The sequence below is a fragment of the Anticarsia gemmatalis genome, chromosome 6, assembly GCF_050436995.1.
Source record: "Anticarsia gemmatalis isolate Benzon Research Colony breed Stoneville strain chromosome 6, ilAntGemm2 primary, whole genome shotgun sequence".
Lineage (NCBI taxonomy): Eukaryota > Metazoa > Arthropoda > Insecta > Lepidoptera > Erebidae > Anticarsia > Anticarsia gemmatalis.
In genome coordinates this window covers 7232407-7255377 of record NC_134750.1, presented here as the reverse complement: position 1 = coordinate 7255377, position 22971 = coordinate 7232407, and the positions used below count along the sequence as shown (strand labels likewise).

At 35.1% G+C, this 22971-nt stretch overlaps 1 protein-coding gene across 7 annotated transcripts in view; it reads right to left on the bottom strand.

Annotated features, from left to right (window-relative positions):
* The window catches only part of mub (poly(rC)-binding protein mub), a 138085-nt gene that overhangs the window by 10583 nt on the left and 104531 nt on the right, over window positions 1-22971 (bottom strand). For 4 of the 7 annotated variants that reach the window (XM_076115534.1, XM_076115539.1, XM_076115536.1 and 1 more), the window contains exons 4-11: window positions 12186-12236; window positions 4874-5091; window positions 2902-2958; window positions 2697-2813; window positions 2254-2406; window positions 1530-1637; window positions 1047-1166; window positions 511-615 (exon numbers count right to left, since the gene is read on the bottom strand). In XM_076115534.1, coding sequence (XP_075971649.1) covers window positions 511-615; window positions 1047-1166; window positions 1530-1637; window positions 2254-2406; window positions 2697-2813; window positions 2902-2958; window positions 4874-4954 — 741 coding nt within the window. In that variant the 5' untranslated portion in view covers window positions 4955-5091; window positions 12186-12236. Of the gene's footprint in view, window positions 1-510; window positions 616-1046; window positions 1167-1529; window positions 1638-2253; window positions 2407-2696; window positions 2814-2901; window positions 2959-4873; window positions 5092-5483; window positions 5669-12185; window positions 12237-22971 lie in introns of those variants that run through there. The other 3 variants (XM_076115537.1, XM_076115538.1, XM_076115535.1) reach the window with 2 other exon arrangements.

The following is a 22971-nucleotide window of genomic DNA, read 5'->3' as shown; positions in this document are numbered from 1 at the left end:
TAATCGTTCGAGACGATCATCGCTAACTATAATAGATAGATATTTAGGACACGGTTCGACGAGCGAGTACTAGATTTATTGAAATCTACAGGGATGGGTTCATCGTATACTGTGGCTATAGATCGTGGATTGAAAGTGTAAAGAAAGAAATTTTACTACCATATTATTATATTTGGGGATTAAGTAATGGGCATTTGGAATATTTAAAATCTCAGCGGACAGACTCGTAACGGACGATAAGGAACGATGTCAGAGTCGTAGGACCGAATCTGCCGGGAACCGTCTTGGCCTCTTCGTTGGCGATTTAAATCGGAAATCCTATATTATCGACGACGCTGACAAAGCTAGACAACGCCAGTGGTAATCATCTGTTCGGCGAACGCGAGAGTGAACCGCTAGAGACTCGCGGAACGGTATAAGGCAGTTCAGTGATCGACACGGAGGCACGTAGGCACGGAGAGAGAGTGGGGGACAGAGCTCTATGAGGTCGGCGGGCTGGCGCGCACTCACAAGGTGGTGGTCGTGCAGCGGCGGCGGCAGCAGGTGGTGCGGGGGCAGCGCGCCCACCAGGGGCGGCTTCACCTCCAGCAGCGGGAACACCGGCGCGCACACCGTCTGCGCACCACACGCGGTCACGCCATGTACCCTAGCGCCTACCCTAGCGGGACCAGCGGCGACGTTTGTCGCGACCGACGTTCCGATACCGAAATTACTTCGAGTGTTAAACCCACGATTCATGATTTGAATTGTCAATATCCGCAAGCGACGATTTTCTCTCTAAGAGTAAGCGACATACCTCGCCGCTAGTCGCTGAAGCCACGTGTCCACTCTTTTTTTGTTTTGTTTTTTCAATAATTTGTTTTTTTATACATATACGTTTAATGTCTTCGAATCAAAGTAAATTTACGCCTTGTTAGACTTTGATCTAACAAACAGTGCAAAAAATTTGGTCAAATAATAAAGCTGGTGAATCGTCTTTTATCGTAATTCGCTCCGTTCGAAATAAGATATCTGTATTTTATTAGTATTTTAATATTAAGACTTACATCTTGTGCGGGCACTGCATAGTTTCCTTGAATGGTGTAAGCTTGTCCGCCCGCTAAAATGACCGGTCCGGCGACATTTGGCTTTGGCCTATATGGAATTGTGGCACCTTTTGGTGGGCTCTGCAACAAAAAATACATTATGATAAGAACAAATTGGTTACCATCAAACTCCAATGTAACATTTCCGATCTTTAATGTTTATATTAAAAACGACTGTAATGTATAACCCTTTTGTCAACAAACATAAAATAGATACTGCATTTATAAAAAAGCAACTAATACTAGATATAATGGTTGTTTTGTTGCATTGAACAATTTTAGGTGTTATCACAGCAATGAGATTGGCCAATTATATGCTTCACTCACTACAAATAATGTGACATTTTTTGTATTCACAAAGATGATCGGTATTATTACGAATATAAAAGGTTGATTGGTGTCAACTTGGAATTTTCACATGGGTACAATATTGGTATAATTTACCTCTAGCATGACACAGCAAATGTGATAAATGCATTGTGTGATCGCGTCGCAAGTGCCGCTGATTGTAACTGCTCTTTCTGTGGAATTGGGCAACATTTCACTTGCCACCTGAAAATTATAATAAATTATTGTAATCAGCTAAAAACAGGCATCATATTAGAATACACTTTTAACAAAGAAATTAAATACATGTTAATTGTAATAACGCGTTAAATTGTAACCGAATCGTAATGTAACAATTTTTTGTATGTGTTAAGAGTAAATCACGACATAAATTTACTGTCACTCATAAACAACAATAAATATGTCATCAATGCTCTATTGTTAGCAATACATCATTTTTTTTACTGAAGGCAAAACCGCGCAATACAAATAACAAGCAATAAAAAATAGGCTTACATGAAAAATATGTCTGATGCGATTTCGCAATATAACAACTGTATTTACGGTCTTAAATTTTGTATCACTTTCATTACTGTGCACGCGAGAGTGACTGACAAATGTAAAGAACTAGCTTTTACCCGTAACTTCGTCCGCCACCTGAATTTTCTCATGGGAACGCGTCATTTTCCCGGGGTAAAAAGTAGCCTATGTCCTTTCTTTTATCAAAATATCTCCATACCAAATTTCATGAAAATTGGTTCAGTAGTTTAGCCGTGATTGAGTAACAGACAGACAGACAGAGTTACTTTCGCATTTATAATATTAGTATGGATGATCTTGCCTGTATATTAGCGCCGGTCACGTCACGAATCTCTTTGATTTTGGACCCGCCTTTGCCGATAAGTGATCCGCACTGTGACGCGGGCACAATGAGCCGCAGTGTGATAGGCGCACGCGACCCGCCGCCGCCGCCTTCATTGAACTGCGAGCACCACTGGAATATTCATTATTTACTATTAATTACCATCAAATAGACATATAAAAACTAAGATGTAATTACGTTTGCTTACCACCGGTTTTTGAGATACATTTAGCGGTAGTTTATCTATTGAACAGCGTTTAAATTTATATAAAAAAAAAACGTTATTGAATAGATAAACTACTACTTAATGTTCTCAAAAACTAGCCATTAGTCAGTTTCGTGAAAAAAAAAACCTACATCTATGACAGCCATATCAAGTTTCTCTGATCAAAAGTACTTTTTTATAAGTTTGTTTTACTTACCTCTTCAAATTTTTTGCATATGAGTGTGAATGCTTTGAATATAGCACTTGTGTTGCCAGTGACAGTGACAATGCGCTCTGGGCATGATCCATCTGATATGTTGATTTTAGCTCCAGACTGTAAAATAATACAGGAACATTAAAAATAAAGTTTTTTTATAATGATTAACAATGAATAATAACCCATTTTGGGTTAAGTCATTTACCTCTTCTCTAAATCTCTTAACAATCTCTCCTTTTTTTCCAATAATACTGCCAACCTCCTAGAAAGAAATGAAAATGTTTTAAATATAAACAAGAGTTCAATTAAATTACAGTTCAAAAATAACCAAAGGGATTGCTTCATTGGCAAGTATTGTGCAACGGGCGCACGCACATGTAATTAATGCAGTCGCGCTGAGATTTATAGTACAAAAGATTTCCTGTCTGGTGGCCAATAATAGTCTGCAAAGAGATTCTTTGCTACAGCGAGACGCATTGGGGTTGCAACAGGACAGTTTTAGAGTGTGTGTTGTATCATCCTGGCAACTGAGCATCATGACTTCTGCAGTATGTGAACAATGCTCTTGCTCAACGGCTATTGCAACATAAACAACAAAACTAACTGTTGAAACATGTCTCTTCAAACAACTTATTTTGTATTTGACAGTAATAGATTTCACTGTAAACAAGTAATCCATGAATTATTTACAAAGATGCTTGTAAATAATTGATCAAGTGTTGACTACTCAATTTCACTTTTTTTAGTCATCATTGTGCATTGTGTCATTGCAAAAGAGAAATCTGGCAACACTGGTATTCTGTCAGTTTTTATAAAGGTGTTTTTTGTATTTAATTGGGTATTAGGAAAAACTGCTTTAATTTACTGAGACAGTATGCTGTGTATAACATGACAGTCACAGTCATAATGATTACTACTAGTTAATTGAATAACTCCAAAAATGTGCAAATTGTAGTGAACATAGTTTGACAGGGGTAAAAATAAACACAATCCCAGACAGTGTGATTAAGGAAGTGAAGAGTAAACACAATGACAACATTAAATATCACATGTTACTCCAATTAGAAAAAGGTACAAATCGACAAGTTTGATGAACAGGGCAAGTGCCAATAGTTGGCTCCTTGCCAAATGTACTTTGTATTGGATTATAGCCAATTAAAAGTACCTAGATGTAAAAGTAGCAGTAGGTGGATGTTAGCATCAATACATCTCACATGTCAGTACAATCTAGCGACATCTAGGTGTGCTAAATTAGTGATGCCGTTGAGTAATGCCAGCTTAAATAAAACACTTGGTTACACTGTGATGTAAATTATATCATGCAAATAAACATTAACATGCTCACTGTGCTCAGCCATACAACATGCAATTGTTAAAACATTCATTATTAGTATATTTGTTAGTTACATTAAAACTATTTAATATAGTATTGTTATAATAAACATTTGTTAGTAATAATAAAATGAAAGCCTAGTCGTTAAGCAGGCCTACATGGTTAACAAACAGGATATTGCGTTGAGCATCCATACAAGTGTGTGTTCCCTAACAAGATTGAAATACCAAAGTCATATTAGATTACCATATGTTTAAACAAATACATACAACTCTTTCACATACTTTGCATATTTGCAATTATAAATTACCTAGTTAATTAGGTACAAAAACATTTTATAACTCAATATGTTACAGTAAAATAAACTGAATAACTATAATTAAGTTGACTGAACAGTAAATTATCATGTTTGCATTTAATTAAAGAATAATAATTAATTTCAATTATATTGATCAATATGAATGAAATAAATTATTTTGATCATGAATTAAATTAAGAGAGGTTGCATTTTAATTTCTAGGATGTTATGTTTTTATTAAAGAGAATAACAAATAATGGCAATACATAAATTATATGTGCACACTAGCAACAACATATATACATAACATTAACTAGTGAGGACAGGTCACATAAACAATAACAAAACACACTTGACAATATACTCTATGACTGCACATCACAACTACATAGTGATAAACTTTGTGTTCCTGATAACAACTATGGAATTTAGAAGAAGGTAAAGTGTACACTTTCACATTATAAACACAAGTAATTCAAAAGATTTAATTAAAATGATTGGTGCCAATTTTTAAAAAATAAATAGTTCAAGTGTTTATTCTCTTACCTTCCCCTGCATAATCAGTCTGATAGTGAGGGTAACTTTGGAGTCTTCCTCGTGGAGAGTAGGGGCTTTCTCCAGTTCCATGCTGGAGGAGGTGTCCGTTGTGTCTCGCGGAATTTTGGCTGCGTATGGGGCTACGTGTGGGCGGACACAGGGGACACTCCACTCAATCTAATGGCTGGGACTCTGGGGCTCGTGGCACGCACTGCAGGCAGGGTAAGCTGGAAAACAGGCGCACATCTCAAAAGGAACGTCCATAGGTCTCGAGCGAACTAAAGGTATGGGGCATGGGCACTCGTCCTTTTGTAAAAAGCGAAGCCGATTACCGAATATTTATTTACAGTGACAGTCGATGGCAAGCGTTACAGAATGAGGACGGCGAATGAGGATCTAGACGCTATTATGAACTAACTGGTCTTAGGTACGACCGGATTCTGCGGTTGTAACACGAGTCGAGCCGCTCCGGACGAAGGGACCGTTACTTGAACTCCGATACCTGTTCGCGGCTCGCGACATAACCTCAGCGTCGCGCCTCATGGCTAGCCGACCAGGTTATCGATCCCAGAAATCCCAAACAATATCTCCCGACAACCGCGTTCATCAACTTTCTTACCTCGATTGTTTTCCACGGTGCAACAATAACATAACAAATCTTAACACTAATATTATCACCAAGATGTGTATAAAAATCACACTTATCACAATTTTCTTTGTCACTTATAATTATAAAATTAAAATAAAACCCGACGGTGACGCGTCGGTGTGAAGCTTGTAATTGTCATAAACAATAGAGGATAGAGAGAAATGCTGCCAGCAGCGCCACTGGCGGCGGTTCGGAACATTATTTATGACAGATCTGAAGTTTGTGTCGGTAAAGCAGAGTAATAAGTCCACTTGCACACGATATGTAGATGCGCGGTTAATTAAAATATTTTGCATCAACAAACACGATTTTCGGCAATATTCAGTAGCGTCTCCTCCAATTATAAATGAAAATTGTAACAATTGCTTTTCTTATTTATTTACTGTATGTATTTCAAATTGCTTTTAATTACTTTTTGATTTAACACTATAGGAGGTTCAAAGTTGGAAAAACAGTAGGTAGAGTTTGAGCTTTATCTGTAAATTCTTAAATTGTATTTTGCGACTGCACTAGTGCAATAGTACTCAAAAGCACCATACTTAAATGGGGTACCCATGTCTGAATAGGGAATATTAGATCTACTTACTTAATTAAGCAGAGCTAAGGTACTGACAAATTCCGCATTAGTTTGATGCAGGACTTACGATACAGTCTTAATTTACAGCTACAGTTACTAATTAGCTCTAGGTTTTTGTACATGAAACAAAACAAGAATATTTCCGCGTTTGACAGTAACTTACAACTGTCCCGACTAACCCCTACGCAGCTACGTTAAGATTTACTTCAAGGCATAGTATTTGCCGATTTTAATTTGCTTTACTCAGAAAGGAATGTATTATGCAACACCTGTTATTTTTATCCTTATCTAGAATTGGGATCGACCGAAAATTGGCACTTTGACATTTTGTGCGTGTTGGTTCATTATGTTTATTATAGATGCGTCGCTAATTACTATAGGAAGCTATCGTAGGTATTACTATATTCAGGAGTCTATCTATTTTATAGAGTTAAAGAAAAGATTCTGTAAAATCTTTTTATGATCTTAAATTATTTACACACACCAGTTTTAGATTTTTCTTTAGGTTTTTATATTCTATAACGTTTGTGTTAATACTTATTGAGTATAATGTAGGTTTTTACGTAGTTATCTACTCAATTTTACGTAGGTAATTTATGTCATTCCGTTTTTATTTTAGCTCTAAGGACGATTTAAAAATACAAAGTAAAATTTTACAGAGGGTAGCCAGGTTACTTTTTACAGGGACGGTTTTTACAAAAAAGCCAGTTGGTCCCCGCACGGCAATATTGAAGTTGAATGCTTTGTCCCATGCAAATTCGTTCGCCGTTTATTGTCGTTCGACGGGATATTTCCTGAGGTAAACTGAGCACATAAATATATCTAACTTTACTCAATAACAGTGAATGTTAGTGGATATTCTTATCTCTGTCGTTACCTACATGCATAATGGAAAAGCAGGACATCTATAAAAATGGTTTAACTTAGCTAATCACACAACAGAAGTTTTTTTTCTCTTTTGTCTGTTACTACGCAGATTTTTTTAAAGTGGCGTCAGTGCTTATCCTCATAAAATATATAGCAATCATTTTATTATATCGCCGCGATATTATCTACAATTTCGATAAATCGTACCTAAATCGTAAGAGGTTGCAAGGCCTTTTTGATTCTAGAACTGAAGGGAACACTTAAAAGTTCTACAACACAGTAAAAGAGCAAAATTTAAAAGCTTTTAATTGAAAATCGCCTCGGGCTATGAAAATTGTCTGCTCGGTAGGTGTTTTCCACCTGAAATATTAAAGTTTTCGGTTGTCTTCCTTTAGAAATTTTCACACAATTTTCTATAATTTATCGTGAAACATAGGTAAGTATATCTTTCGACGGTTGGTTTGGTTTTTAAATTTTATTTATCTATGAAAGAAAAATACAGAGTGCAGTTTAGTTTTCCGCGCAAGTTGTGAGTCAACCGAGAGAAACGGGAAAATTAATGTGCTCATAATAACTTCTACGCTATCACGAATTTTAGACTAGTTTTTCCTAACTTTCCCAACTTGGAGCTACATTGCATTAAAATTATCTGAATTGTAAAATACACCCTCGCGAAAATACCTGTTTGTGCTATATTATTAGAGTTAAAATTGATAAAATATTTGATGTGAAGTTTATTCGTCAATATAAAAAAACCCATACGTTAATATTCGTAAACCGTGTATTTACCGAAATTAACGATTATATCCATACTCAGACTATTAACATATGTGTGCATGAAAGTAACATAATGTAAATAACTACAGCTATCATGTTATTTAATATAGGTACCTATATGGATGTTATTTAATATAGGTACCTATATTCAATATTACATTGCCGATCACTCTACATATATTCTTACTTAGATCAGTAGATTCTCATGTACTTGCGTAGAAATTCCAACCCCTCATCGTCTCGTATTACGCCGTACGTAATTAACGTTTTATTCTACGTTATTTAATTCGTTCGCCTGAATCATGAGTAGGTATAACGATGCCTTGAATGCTGGGGAGTCTTTTATTTCTCCTTTGTCTGCTAGATAGATCTCGTACTCTCATTTCTCCAATGAAAAATAACGTTATTAATAATTCAAGAATGTGAAACTAATGTAATACTACTTGAATGAACATTTAAGTATACAGTGAATAATATCAGAGTGGATTTAATTTTTTTAATTCATTTCTATTGCTGGTTTTAATTATCGCTAATTATTAGCACGACTATCATGACTCTCATGAGTTTATTGCAATAATTAGCTAGTAATAATAAAGTCAACTATACATTCGTTAATTCATAGGGTTGAACTTATTAGTGTCTGTCTTTGATTTCTACTTGTTTACTTATTGAAACGTTCTGCTTTATTCGTATTGGTAAACTGACCAATATTGTCGACATCCGACCTAAAACCGGCAATAGAAAATATTTATAGTTTCCACATCCACACTCCTGATGGCTGCCGGATACGTAAAAGGCTAGGCAAAGGTACCGTATGCGGACGGTTACTCGATATACTAGTTTAACGGTTTTATTTTCTAGTCTAGAGTTTATACCGCGAAGAGACTTCGTCGCTCTCATTTTTTGTGACGATTTCGGATATAGGTACTAGAATCTAATGCAATACAGATTCAAAGAATCGCATTTAATGCTAACATTATTCTTTGTTAGGTTATTTGTTACAAAATAATTGTAATTTGTTATTGTCACTAGTCGTAAATTTTAATAATGCAAAGAAATAGTTAAAGAAGACGTCCGTACAACAATTTAAGCAGCAAACACCTAAATAGTAAAGTTACTGCTGAAAAGTCAAAATACTTTTTGGATAAAACAAGAGTAATGTTAAATTGTTTTTGCCATTTGGAGTTCGTATAGAACCGTATAATTCACATAAAATGTAAATAACTACAAGCTTATTTACGGGCAGGTAAGCACTGAGTATAAAATAACATTGTATTTTATGGATATTTTGCACTTGCATTGTTATGTGCACTTTTCGACAAATGTAGTGCAAGTAGGTACTAAGTACTTTATCGTCGTAACTTAATTCCTTCACGTTTTAGCTCACAAACGTAACACAAGATAAGTACGTAGAATTGAATATAAATACTGGGAGCGAGCACAGTTATGTTGTCTTTTTATTATGTATGATTGTACAAAGAATGTTAAATGTTTTGCACAAAGTAATTTATGTTAAAACTATAAAAGGACAAACTTTGTTTGTTGTTAGAACTACTAAGCTATGGCTTTCATAAATAGGGACACAAAGTTAATAAACAGAGTTTATACTGTTTGAGTGAATTTCATCGGAATATTACAGAACATTTTTCAACACGGTCAAAGCACAAAATACCCACCTCTAGGTACAAAACACTTTTCGGATAGCGGCATAATGAAAATGTATTAACAATTACTTTAACCTACTATCTCGTAACGATTGATTCGTAATTTGCTACGTACAAATACATTAATAATGTGGAGACGTGTACTTTATTTGCTAGTTGTTTATTTATCGTTCCCCGAGGTATGAAAACTAAGAGTAGCAAAAAATAAAGGGCTTTTCCCGCATTTTCCTTGAAGATTTCCAACACTAATGGACTGCTTCATCCCTTGTTTGTACACTGTAGGATGACAAGCGTAGAGCAGTGTCTAACGAACTTCGCTTGGTAGAATCCGACTCAACGTGGCCGGAGCACGCTATGCGCGTTTAAAGTAATAAAAATATTGTTTAATGAATTTCTCGCACTCAAGTGTTACGTGCCGTAATAGTGGATTGATAACACTTTTTGCCCATGTTTTATCCGTTGCTGGAAGTAATGACATTATTTAATATGAATAAGTGATTCATGTGCTGAATAGTGAATATGTATTCGTGTACATACTCGCTCGTAATAGCAATTATTATTATTAAACTTTTATTCACTTAATAAATTTTGCTCTACTACACATTTACGATGCAATGTAGCTGAATAAACCAGCATCTAATACCATTTTACGTACATCCAATTTAGTTAAACTATCAGTAAAACATCTAGTATTTCGTGTCTACCTAATTCAATGTTAAAAATCTTCAATGAGTGAGTACGGAGATGCTCAGTGTAATAAATAATGATTCTCATTACGCCGAGACGGTTCCGAGCCAGCATGAGCAGGGGTATCTACCTCAACCAATCACAGTCTCGCATTTGTTTTCAACGCCCTGCACACTGACTGTATCCCGGCCCGAGTAGTGCCCGACTCTATAACATTCATACTTAAATGTGTAATGTTTCTCTTTAGTGGTTAATAGGATCAATTTTTAAGTTGGCGCGCCAACTTTTTAGTCTTAACTGACGTGTGCGGGTCACGTACGCTTATCGTTTAATTTATGACGAAACTAGTCGTGATGGATTATGGTCGGTGTAAAATATGAAAAGTAATGGATCACAACACGTCACGGGCGTGCACATAATCTCATGACAACGGTCAACGTGGTGGGTAACAATATATTCACAGCGAATTCTCACATGACGTGTGACGCCGACGAGCCGAACTGTCCTTGCGGCGTTTAATTTTAATGATGATTTTGGGCAGACCTGAATATGTGAGTTTGTTTTTCAACGTCGGTATGCACAATGTGAGATACAAAATGAAATTAAGGGACGATGATCTTACGAGGGAATATTTAATTTACCCTACGTCCGCAGTTTTGTTGCAGCTCGGTTTTGTTTGCGGTGGTTTCATACAAACGGTTATGAAACGGAGCTTGTTTGAAAAAGAGAACATTTTTCAGCTTTGAGATGTAAAGTTGAATCTTCAAAATAACATCGTCCATTGGGTTTAGAACCATGTAGTATTTACTTAATAAAAGCTGTATCAAAGACTCCAACACATATATTATATAGATACGAAGGTATCATCGACCGAATCGTACTAAGCTAGAGCTTTTTTCGAAACAAAACATTGAATCTTTGATATCAAAAATTGTAAAGTCGTAAAAGTTATTTCCATCAAAGTAAAATTTTCATCAGAATATACATCGAATGGATTATCCATTACGAGTGTGTAGCTACACTGCACTAACAACAGGCCCTCGAGCGGATAATCCCGCGTGGACGGATCAGCTTAAGTGGGCTCCACTGTCGTTTGTCTTGTGATTAGATGTCCTTCAGCTATCCGTATGTACATGTTTGAAGGTAATTATTGTACGGTACCTAATAATGCTTTGTTTGTTCAAGGGACTAGGTGATTAGGTGGCAGCTTGTAAGATTTAACGATGAGGCGACTGGGTAATTTCGCAAGACCTTTTACTTGAAACCGTTTATTTTCATAATGCCTATTTTATTACATACTCAGTTTTAAAGATTTAATTAAGTGTATTGAATATATTTAACATAATATATTACCAATAAAGTTTATACTAAGTTAATGCCAAGCAAAAATTTTACACGCAAAAAAAGGTTTCAGCCAGCAGCCAGCCCACACACATTAAAATAAATCGTATGTTTAGAAAACATTATCTTAAGTGTCGGTCGAGTTATTTGCGCTTTACTTGACATTGAAAAGTTTACGAGTAACATTTTGCCCGGCGAGTGAAATACTGCTTTGGACCGTTTTAATCCTTGTTGCGGGTTACATTAATATTTCTGTGTGACATATGACGAGACACCGTGTTGTATTTCATTCAAAATTCACCAAACCATTTTATCCTTTGAATTGTTTCTAGAGACTCGTTACACGGCATCGTATAAAGAGACACTTATGGGATTATTCGTTTGTCCATCGTATATATGCAAATTTATTCGGATATCTCGTGTTCGGTTCGTGATAAAACTCGAATAAAAATATGGCAAACGAGACATCACTTTCATGCACGACTGAGCATATTACATGGATGGTGTAGAGGTTTTATTTGTACATATTATGTATAATTGAATACGCAGCAGATACAGACTCAAAGGGAATTCAGGAGTGGACCTATATTGGTAATAGCTATGTTTTACGCATATATAATAATTTTGTTTCCATATAATAGTGTTTGTAACGCAATAACGCATATAATATGGGGATTCCATGTAATGAGCATGGATTAGCGTTTCTAAAATCTATGAAAGGATAACAATAGCAAGTAAATACCAACATAAAATACTTACATGTTAATGAAGCTTCCTGTTCAAATGATTTTGCGTTCCTTCGGAATAGACCTGTAAGGGAAAAATGCAGATCAATATATGTCCAATATCCGTTTAGCAAGGAGGGGATACAAGGGCTGTAATACTTTTCCTTTATTGTAATTGATTTCTATTTTGCTTGGTAAATTGTGTCAGTAATTTGGTAACCTATTCACAATTTGTGATCCAATTAGGGGGTTATTTGGTAAAGAGCTTTTATAAAAAGGTTAAGTTAACTTAGCTCTGTTTACGTCTCGTTACGCGTATCAATCGCTCATATTTCAGGAAATCGGTTTTATTCTGTCTTAGAGGTTTGTTTGTGAAAATTGAAAAGCTTTTACCGTATAAAGTTAGGCGTACAAGTGCTTCGAGTGATTTCTTGGGTTTACCTGAGTAGAGTTGGCAAGGAAATGAGTTTTGTTTGTATACCTAATATAGGTGTCATATACAAACGTGTATCCTTCGGACCAGTGGTTAATTGAGATTTATTTTATTGTATTGTTGAAGACAAAATAAATAAGTTTAACTATTCATTAAAAAGAAAATCTTACATAAGAAATACTAAGAAAATCGCAATATCTTGACCATAAAAAATGTCGATGAAAGTATACAAACTTTTATTTAATATTTTGTTATTCAATATTATAATTAAAAAATAAATAAAGAAGTTACAGCAACATAAAACGTCATTGGATAGCCACGCGTTTCCATTTATTTTCAATTAGAAAAAGCTCTGCTTACATTGCTCTAACTTAAATTGATTATAAAATCAGAAATGCATTGAATGTAAATAATATTATTAGAAAGACTGAAACGCTTCATTAATGTTAATAATATTATTGTACTGTAAACATAATCCCGTTTGAGGTACATTAATTATGCGAAGCAATCAGTTTGTTTCGGCTAAAGATCCCTTCCTCTCCTTTATAGAATCTCTTTAAATTAATGACTTAGTAATTAAAGGTATTTATGCTAAAATGCAGGCTTGTACAAAAATATCTGCTTAAAACTTTGTCGTAACTTTATTATTTTAATTAAAATATTCTGATAGGCTTGTAAGTAAAGCAGTTCGAAGGGAACAACTTACAATAGACGTCATTTCACAGCAGGTTCTGAAACCAATTAAAGTTAATAATCCTCTAATATAAAACGCCCGCTTTTTAAATGAGGTCTCCAGATTCCGTTGTTTTATCTCATCGGTTGGTTTATCCCTGCTGGTTTTGAATTTGTCGCATTTCGATTTTTATATCATGGCCGTGGTAAAATAAATGTTTAATGGTACGAGGCAAACAAGACGCAAAAAGGTGCCAGACGAATATTAAATAAAAAGAGATTACCTAGGCGACCAAAGGCTTTTTATATCCGCTCACTACCGCAGTACCGCAAAAGAGATTATATTTTATTTAAAGTTTGCTCAATAAAAACTCAGATAATATTTATTAAATTATGCTTGTTAATAATTCACTAGCGCTTTTTGCGTTATACTCCACGTTATTCTGAAGCGTCTGAATAATTAACGTGAGTGGTTTTCACACATAATATAATAATATTATAGTTATGACACTAATATAATATACAAAAGTTAGTTGATAACGAGTTGATATAATACCTATGTAAAGTGATTAGTCGATGAGTAATGATAATTTTATCCGTCTCGATGTCCGTAGTTTGAAAGGATTATTTTGTAATTATTTTATTTGATTTATTACGTTTAGTTATTATTCCGTATTGTCCGATGATATGACAAAGTTACCGGTAACTTAACCTAACTTTGTTTACCGACTAGACTGATAATATAAATATATTTCAGTATGTTTATATTTTAGTATAATATTAGTAGCGCCTTTTTGTTCGTGTACACGAACAGATACGTTTTGATCAATACAAGACATCGGCCGTATGTTAAAGCTTCATATTCGAAGTTACTCAGAAGTGTCAATGCATTCAAATTGCTGGCACGATATGAATTCTACCTTGTCATATTAAGCCTCCAGCATTTGATCTATAGCTATCCCATTGTTTCAGCCGCAGGAATTCATGTGAGCAGTTAAACGTACTGGTGTATTGATATCATGCATTCCAGTCTGATCTAGCTGAATGCGGGTGATATCGAAACAGATAGTCGTATGCATACAATAACCAAAGACGTTGCAATACACACTTAATTAATCCGATAGTGTAGACTACTGCTGGTATATTGTCTCTCAATTGATATATAATAGAGATTCCTGCAATTAGAAATGTAATGCATAATGATGCTAATACTAAATGTACATACGTACTCTAGACAGGTTAGTTTAAAAGCTAATAAAGACGTACAAGTCCCGACTAGCCGCGGAGATACCTAAGTTTTGATCGATATCTACCACTCCGACCAAGTTATTATTTGTTTTATTAATAACTTTGAAACTCTCCAACCTTTTCTTAGTTTTACAATTTCAGTGTTTGTACAACTCAACATCCATTATCTAGCAAATCCTTTTAAAATCTTAACCGTTCTTATAAAAAAGATTGTTTCCATTTAAACTTTGACCACTAATTGTTGAATAAATACTTTTTGCTATACTTGTTGAAGTATTGACGAAGCATTTTGAGTACTTAAAAGTAAGAAAAAAGTACTATGATTACTTTCAACATACTTACTTATTTCAACCTACAGTTATCTTATTTTGCGACTTTTTGAGATTAACTTTATTTTTATTTCACCACTTTCTAAGATTGTACAATGCAGTTATCATCAAATTTTCTTCTTGAAAAATCAAGAAATTAAACTACACCAAACACACTATTTCATTCAATCAACGTAATGGCTAAGAACTCGTGCGACAACTGGCGACAAGTCGATTTTACACTTTATCCAATAAGTTTTGAAAATAAGAAATATGGTGAGAAAAGAGATAAAAACTCTTAATATCCTTAACATGACGAGACATAATTTATATTTCCGTTTATAAGAAGGTAAGTGAAAAAGTTCATAAGAGAAAACTCTGTAGAAATGGATGTGAATTGCAGATCTCACGAGAAAGTAAGTATGAGCCCTTTTATCTTTATAGGGTAATCAAATATCCAAGTGACACCAATATAAAGCGTGTTTTCCCTTTTACGTTTTACAACTTTTGTGAAAAGATAAACAGATTAGCGTGAAGGAACATACAACATTCAAGCCTTTTAACGGCACGTTATTTAAAAGTCTGGGGAACTACGAAATAAGAATAAATATATGCAGAATCCATTCTGTTTTTTCAATACGTTATTCACGCCTCAGATCACGTATGTACAGTGAAAGCAATTATTCCGTAGAGAAAGTACCTATATTATTTATTGCAAACTCGCTGGACCATAACGCGCAAAGCCGTTGTAGAGCAGCGTTCAACAATATTGGAATAGTTTGTTTGTATTTACCTTTCGACAGCCGGTATAGAGTATACACCTCCCTGTTTCGTTTTGAGATCGAAGCCAATTGTGCACTGCACCACCCAGGCCTTGCAGCATCGTATTACCAACTCATACTAATGCAGTGCTATTGCTTATTGATAACTGTTCATGTCGGGGTTCACCAGTGCGCTCCTCGTTTAATTGCATATGAGACCCGCAATGATGACCGAGCTTAATGACTACCGTGTTGCTAATAATTAATTTATGTGCTCATAATACCTGGTGTGCCCAGTAAAAGGAAACTATGTGTCATTTGGGATAATCTAGGATTATATAGAAATTGAATAGCGCATTATGACGTTAAATTTGTAGGACGGCCTAAATAAACGGAATGATAGTTCATTTAAAATATATGACAAGTTTCATAAGGCTGATAATTGAAAATACAAGAAGATATAAATGATGATTGTTGATTGACTTTAGATGTCTTTCCTGTTGCAATATTTCTAGTGCTCGCCAACGTAAATAGCAAAGAAACTGACAATGTGGCGCCCACATGTGTATCTTGGGTGCTATTTTACTTAAAGTAAATGCATAAACTTGTACTTATTTAAAATTTCACACAGTTAATGTGGCTTTTAAACTTACCAGGAAATAATGTTGTGGGAAAATTAATGTGGGCGTCTTAACACCCTAGATTAAGGTCAAATACGATTACTTGTTTTCAGTTATTCGGATTTATTTATTGCCGTGCTGATGTAATGAAAGGCAGCTAATAGATAACGGGATAAGGGTACCCTTCGAGTCGTTCATTGAAATCGGCTACAGTACAAATTAGTCAATTAATAACAAATCCAATTTTGAGAAAAGATCAGCTAGCGATCTCATTAAAAATTTAGGTGCTCGAGTAATACGGATGAAGACACTGATATTGGACGCAACAGTTGATAAGAATAATATGTAGTAAACTAGCCTAATTACGTTTGTGGTAGTTTCACGTACACACACTAGCTGGCAACTTTTAATTGCTTCGTGTGACTCGTACGCGGCTCATTCACGGTGTCTGCCTCCCGTCTCATAAAAGAACTTACTCTTGTATACGTAAAAGAGATGCAACGCGAAGTTTATGTTCCCTTGCAAAAATTCACAACGAATACACGACGCACGTCGCCTTTTCAATCGCAATACCTTGCTTGTATGGGGTAGCGTTTTAAATAGAATATTTTAGCACAATGCGTGTTGTGTCCTATTTTTTAATTAAAGTCCTTTCATTTCGAAGTGGTTTTTCATTAGAGTACGTGTTCATTATTGAGAAGAGTGTGTTGCTTATTAAGTGTCGTTGGAGGTGACAGTATGTAAAATGTAATAAGAGAGAATGAATAAGTTTCAAAAACGCCATATCCGACATCTATCAATAAGTTTATATAAATAGATTACGTAGTTAATAAGCTTCAACATCAAATAAGTCAATGATAAGCTCGGTATGAAGTTTCAGTAGCGGTTCGGATTTACATCGCTGTGTTCTACGTTATACCCGAAGCAGCCCGAAGGTTGCAGCGGCCAGATTGTAGTGTTTAGACATATTTCCCTCGTGTAGGTACTCTAATATCGCAGAGTGAAGTAATCCGATTAGGTACGTATTTCGTAGCGACGAGTCGTTGCTTAGGCCGTCTTAACATGTCGGAATACGAAGCCAGGAAGTCGTCTTGCCTCAAAGATAACCTTTGAATTCACTTCAAACAATAGCTTTGGGACACAACATGTCAGCCCTCAAACGTTCGGTTTGTAAATGTTAACGTGAATGATTTTGAGTGATGTTACGAATTAAATTTACAAAAGTTATAAAGGTAAGTTTTGTGGTTTTTAAGTAAAGGTATTTTTGTGTAGTAAATTAAATTAAAAAAAGAAAATGTTGGCATTTCAATCTTATTAATTCTAATAAGTCTTGTTCAATCAATAGAGATTGTGATCGTAAAAAACAAGTACCTAAGTGTAGTCACTAGTACGTACCTACGTATTCCATAACAAATTATTTCGAATATGAACTAAATTGAACAAAAACTGCCATCAACGGTACCTACCTAAAACCTATTTAGGCTATTGAAAAGCAGATATCTATTTTGCACCTAAGCAGTGATACGATACTGTATGTTAAATGAATAACGTTACATGGAAAGCTAGATGTGTAAAGTTATAGGCAACTCAATTAATAGTATGTGGTTAATACAATTCTAACCGAGGGCCTTGTCAATAGCTTGATGTAGGTGAAACGTGCGCTTGCGGTTGATTCTGCCCGCTGGAGTTGAAACACAGGAATTTCTAGTCTGTTCATAATGTGTAACCGTAGAGGCGTAGTCTTTGACAAGTTTTCAAAAGTCATGCCACTTACTCCCCTAAGTTGCCGAAATTATGTAGCACCGTGTATTTCCGAAGAATCCTTGCTTACAGAACTTTGAAAATCGGGAATTTAATTTTAGTTTAACAACAGGGAGGCATGCACACGATACGTTTACATGACGACACATCCTCGCAAGTATTAGACGCAATATTGTTTACTGGTATTTTCAATATTTCTTATGAAGAATATGAGAGGAAAATGTAAGTAATTATGTGCGTAATAAAAAGGAGGGCCGCGGGGAGGGATTGGTGACGTGACTAATTATCAGTCAAAAAGTTAATTTGCGTGAGTCTTGATTATGTCGCGAGTAAATTGGGGCTGATTTATTTCACTTGACATTCATCAGCGTGGTCCTTTCATCGCAGCTTAATAATTTAGTAACATCAGACATATGCCCGTCATAAACTGCTTCCCCTTTGTACCCTCTCATATTCATACGTGTACTTAATACCTAGTACGTAAATTGGGGACTAATAACTTATGAAGAGGAATGTACCTAGTAGGTACCAACGAAAGATTGGAAGGATTTCCCAATTACTTTTTCTTTTCTTTGGAGGATAATATAACCACTACTGACGTCATAAATCAAAAGTCTTATCTCAAGGTTGCGCAGTTAAAGTTTTGGACCACTTCAAATCTATAAGAGTTTCAATTGAAAAGGAATGTTATCGCGGCAAAATATATCATAGATTTACTTGGAAAGTTAAAGCTTAAGGTGCCGATAAACGATTGCCAGTATAAAACTGAATTGTGACCCCAACTTAGGTGATAGGGAAGATAAAGGTGCACTTAGATTTGAGTTGAAGTTGTATATGTGCGACCGAAAACACTTCACAAAGCTAGTTGCGCTTGCACTCTAGTAGTAGTAAAAACAGGTCAATATTTTCTAAGATTTGACTTGAAATTCGGAAAGTAAATTGCTTTCTTTGTATGTAGTGAGGTTTAGATTTTTTCCGCATTATTGTGATATTAAGTTGGCAGTGTATTAAGTTTGCGTATTTCAAAACCATCCAAACTATTTCAGCGATATTTTGACTGAGTTAACCTTTAAACCGGAGAACAAGAGACTAGCATTCCTAAACGGCACGAAGCTCTCGGGAGAGCAGGATTTCAGTGACAAACCGAACAACGCCGGCAAAGACGAGCAAAGAATATTTCTAAACTTTATCTGAATACCATTCACTGTTTTACGAACTGAAAAGGAATTTGTTGTACAGCCTATTTTAGCAACGCTGCTCGCTTAATTCTTATAGGAATGAACAAGTTCGAGCGTTCGGCTTGAGCGCACCACGCATAGTTTACATTTTTAAGCATAATAAATACGTGGAAATGCTCTACAGGAAATAAAAAATTCTGATACAGCGATCGTATCATTGATATTGTAATGAAAATATCGGTATTGTTTCACCTTTGACGTTAAAAGTTGTTCCGTTTACCTACGCCCTGAATATGTGCATACCTATGTATCGTCCATCTTTTTCTGTTTATGAGATGTAAGATAACCCTACACATGTTTTTTTCTAATTACGTCACCGAAAGCGCGGTAAGTCGACATCTTTTAATTTTTAAAGCTTGAAGGAAGCTCACAATTGCCCATAGACAAGTTTAATTCCTCCCGGAGCGGAAAAGAAATGAACAGACACCTCTGCCAAAATGAAAAGAGGCCTGATTTACAACCTGCGTAAAACCCGAGGCCGGATCTTATTAACATTACTTTTTATAACACGGCGGGTGTTAAATTGTAACAATGTAGAGTGAAATTTAATTAAAACGTCTAGTTAGGAGGTGTTAACTAGCGCCATTAAGCTGTATGCTTTATGCGCGGAACAACTACAACCTGAATTTATTATATCATATTTATTATATTACATAATTAAAATATATTTTTACACACACACACATTGTCGGAAATATAATAGTAATAGTTAAAACAACCGAAATTGTAGATATTCCTTCATAAAGTGATTTAATTTCCTACATATTAATAACGGTATAGTGTCATAAAAGGCTGTGAAGTTAAAGCTCTGGGTATAAAAATAATCTGTTGTATAAAATCCCATTTTCTACATTAAGGAATCATCATAATCATAACTGTATTTCACTAAGCGTACAATGTTTTCACGACCCTTGTACTACCCAAGATGCTTCTCGGAACAAAAATATAATTGGGCATAGTTAATTTTATGAATTTATTTATAACAAGAACGTAGAATTGGGCCAAAGAGCTGGGAAGGCGGTGTAATTTGGCCCAATGTGCCCGCGGCAAGACGTGGCCGTACATGTCTCTACGTACGAAGCTAGAGGCGGCTTACATCGCTTTAATTGTATATTTATGTTTTGCTACTAAATCCCAGGGCTACTGAATAAAATAAAAATAATATTCGTCGTATCTCTGTAAACTTATTTTTGAGGTAGACATTTCAAAAACACATGTCAAGTAAAATTTTTATTAAAAATTTATTGCGAAAATAACACGATTAAAAATGTAATGTTACCAAAATATAAAACAAATATTACACTGTTATAAATAATTTGCATTACATTTATATTTGACAGACAAGAAGCGCGTCTATTAAGTTTGTATAAGAATTTCTCGGCATCGACTTTCAGTAAGGTAATGTAATGTTACCTTTTAGTCCCTCGGGTCGCGCCATCACGCCCCTACTTCACGGCTGGAGAGCATCGTCGCGGTTAACGTAAGGGCAACCAACCATTCGCGTAGAAAATATTTTACATACATATATATACAATCATTGATAAGCCATTTGGTCAAACCTTGGATGAGTGGTTACATCACGAGTGGATAGAAATATTTTTGTGCGGCCAGTATTATTTTTTCAATGTTTGGGTCCGCGAAATCACCCAGTATCCAATCTATTGATTGAAATTCATACATTCCGATTGGGTTTGTGTAGAAGCTTGTTATAGTTATTCTGTTTGTAGTTTCTGTCGATGTTGTAATATAAATCTGGATGTTTGTTGAGCGGAAGCACAATTCAACAATTGAAATATATGTAACAAAAATACTATTTACAACAAACAATTACTTTTTCGGTTTAAATTGAATCCCATCCTATGTATTGTTACCTATGTATGCTTACATTTTATGTAATATATATATACATTCGCGATAGTTAAGTAATCTTTTCAGAAGCTACTCTGGTACCTTTAATCCCTGGCCACCACACTTGACGTCTAACATTTTCGAGTGGGTTCACGAACCGAAACGTCTTTTGTGTTACACCGAAAATTTTCTCGAGGACCTCTTTCAGTGGTGCCTTTAATAAGCGTCTCTGTCCCAAATATTTTTTTTTCACTTAAACTCGACGGTGGGATTGATTAAACATAATATCAAACAAAATATTTACTTTATATTATATTTGGGCCGACCATCCGCAAACAAAAAAGATTCTTGTTTTAATATTCCAGTAAGCCAGAAAGTCGATGTGATTAAACGGATAATTCAGTTAATGCTTGGTACACTTTGTCTTATGATAATTTTTGAGACGTCTTTTAAAATGTAGTGAAACAATAAAATATTCAAAAACGATATTGACAAAAACTATGAAGACATTGACAGGTAATAGTGTCGGAGTTTGGACGAGGGTAAAAAAGGGTCCGGAAACAAGACAGATGTCCGTAGAATAAAAGAAATTTCGATATAGGAAAGTTTGGTGTAAGTGTGCATGGATTGGGACTACAACTGATTGTCGAGATTTAAGCGGTTATCTCTACTTCTTTAGAGAGATCACGAACTCGACTATTCATAATTATTAGTCTATTAAGTCAACAATCACCACCACCATCATCAGCAAAGGGAAGAACGAGAAATTATATTTTCTTCTGTTTCATCAATAATAGTAAGTTACAAGTTACTATGCATTTCGACAGCTTACCTTACTGAAGAAAGTTAGTTGTAGTCTTTGATAAGATTTAACGTAATTAAGCACGATGTTCTTAGAGAAACATTTCCGAGAGAATAATACAATACCCGACACAATATTGCCCGTTGTTGAGGATCCTGAAATAATACCAACGCTATGTACTACCGTTTATAGCATTCAAATAGACGTTATGCAGCAATGTAGTTGTATTTGTAATATGAATATGAAAAATATACAGAGTGTATCCAGTCGTATAAAGGATAAGACAAGAGGTATGTGAAGCAGCACATGTAAACCGAATAAAAAATATTTACACAATCGGAAATGTCGCTTCTTTAAACTGATTGCATTGTGATTTTTTCATAACAAAAAATATGAAACGTATGGAGATATGAGAGTTCAGTGAAAGCTAAAAGCTTTTTACATGTCTCGAAATACATTTACGCGCCCTTTATAAATGAGCTATTATTATGGGTACAGATACTTGTAAAATGGATGTATTGCGAAGAAAGCGTTCACACATGTTTATTTTTTGAACAATTCACAGACGAATAATTTCGGTGGAGCTTTTACTTTCTTAAAGCCGCATACATTACGCGGTTATCTTAACGGGAAATGTTTGATGTTATATTTATGGTGAGAATGTATCACGCAAAGATATTTATAATACATTTAATCAGTTAAGGAATCAATCATTCAGGCTGTAAGTTAGACTAAACTCCAGTGAAACAAACACCTATATAAACCCTAATATTTTGAAAAGACATTTTGTTACGGTAATAGACAAGTACATGGCTCGTATTCATTTGAAACGCTATCCATCAGCGACGTTGGTGTGCGTTAGTGTTTTTGTGAAGTGCTAATCTATATTGTTTGAAACCGGATCAAACGCAACAACCCCTTTTATTAGCCGAAACGAAAAGCCTGTCGAATCAAATTTCGTCATTCTCTTCCCTCTAAAAGTGGCGCTGTTTTGAAAGGGTTGTTTTAGTGTACATTCAATTTATAATACTGTTAGTTCACTAACAAATTTAAATATTGTAGTTGTTTTTAGTGCACTCAAAAGTTAAATATGAAAATTGTATTTTGTCATTTCTCTACCGTTTTGTTT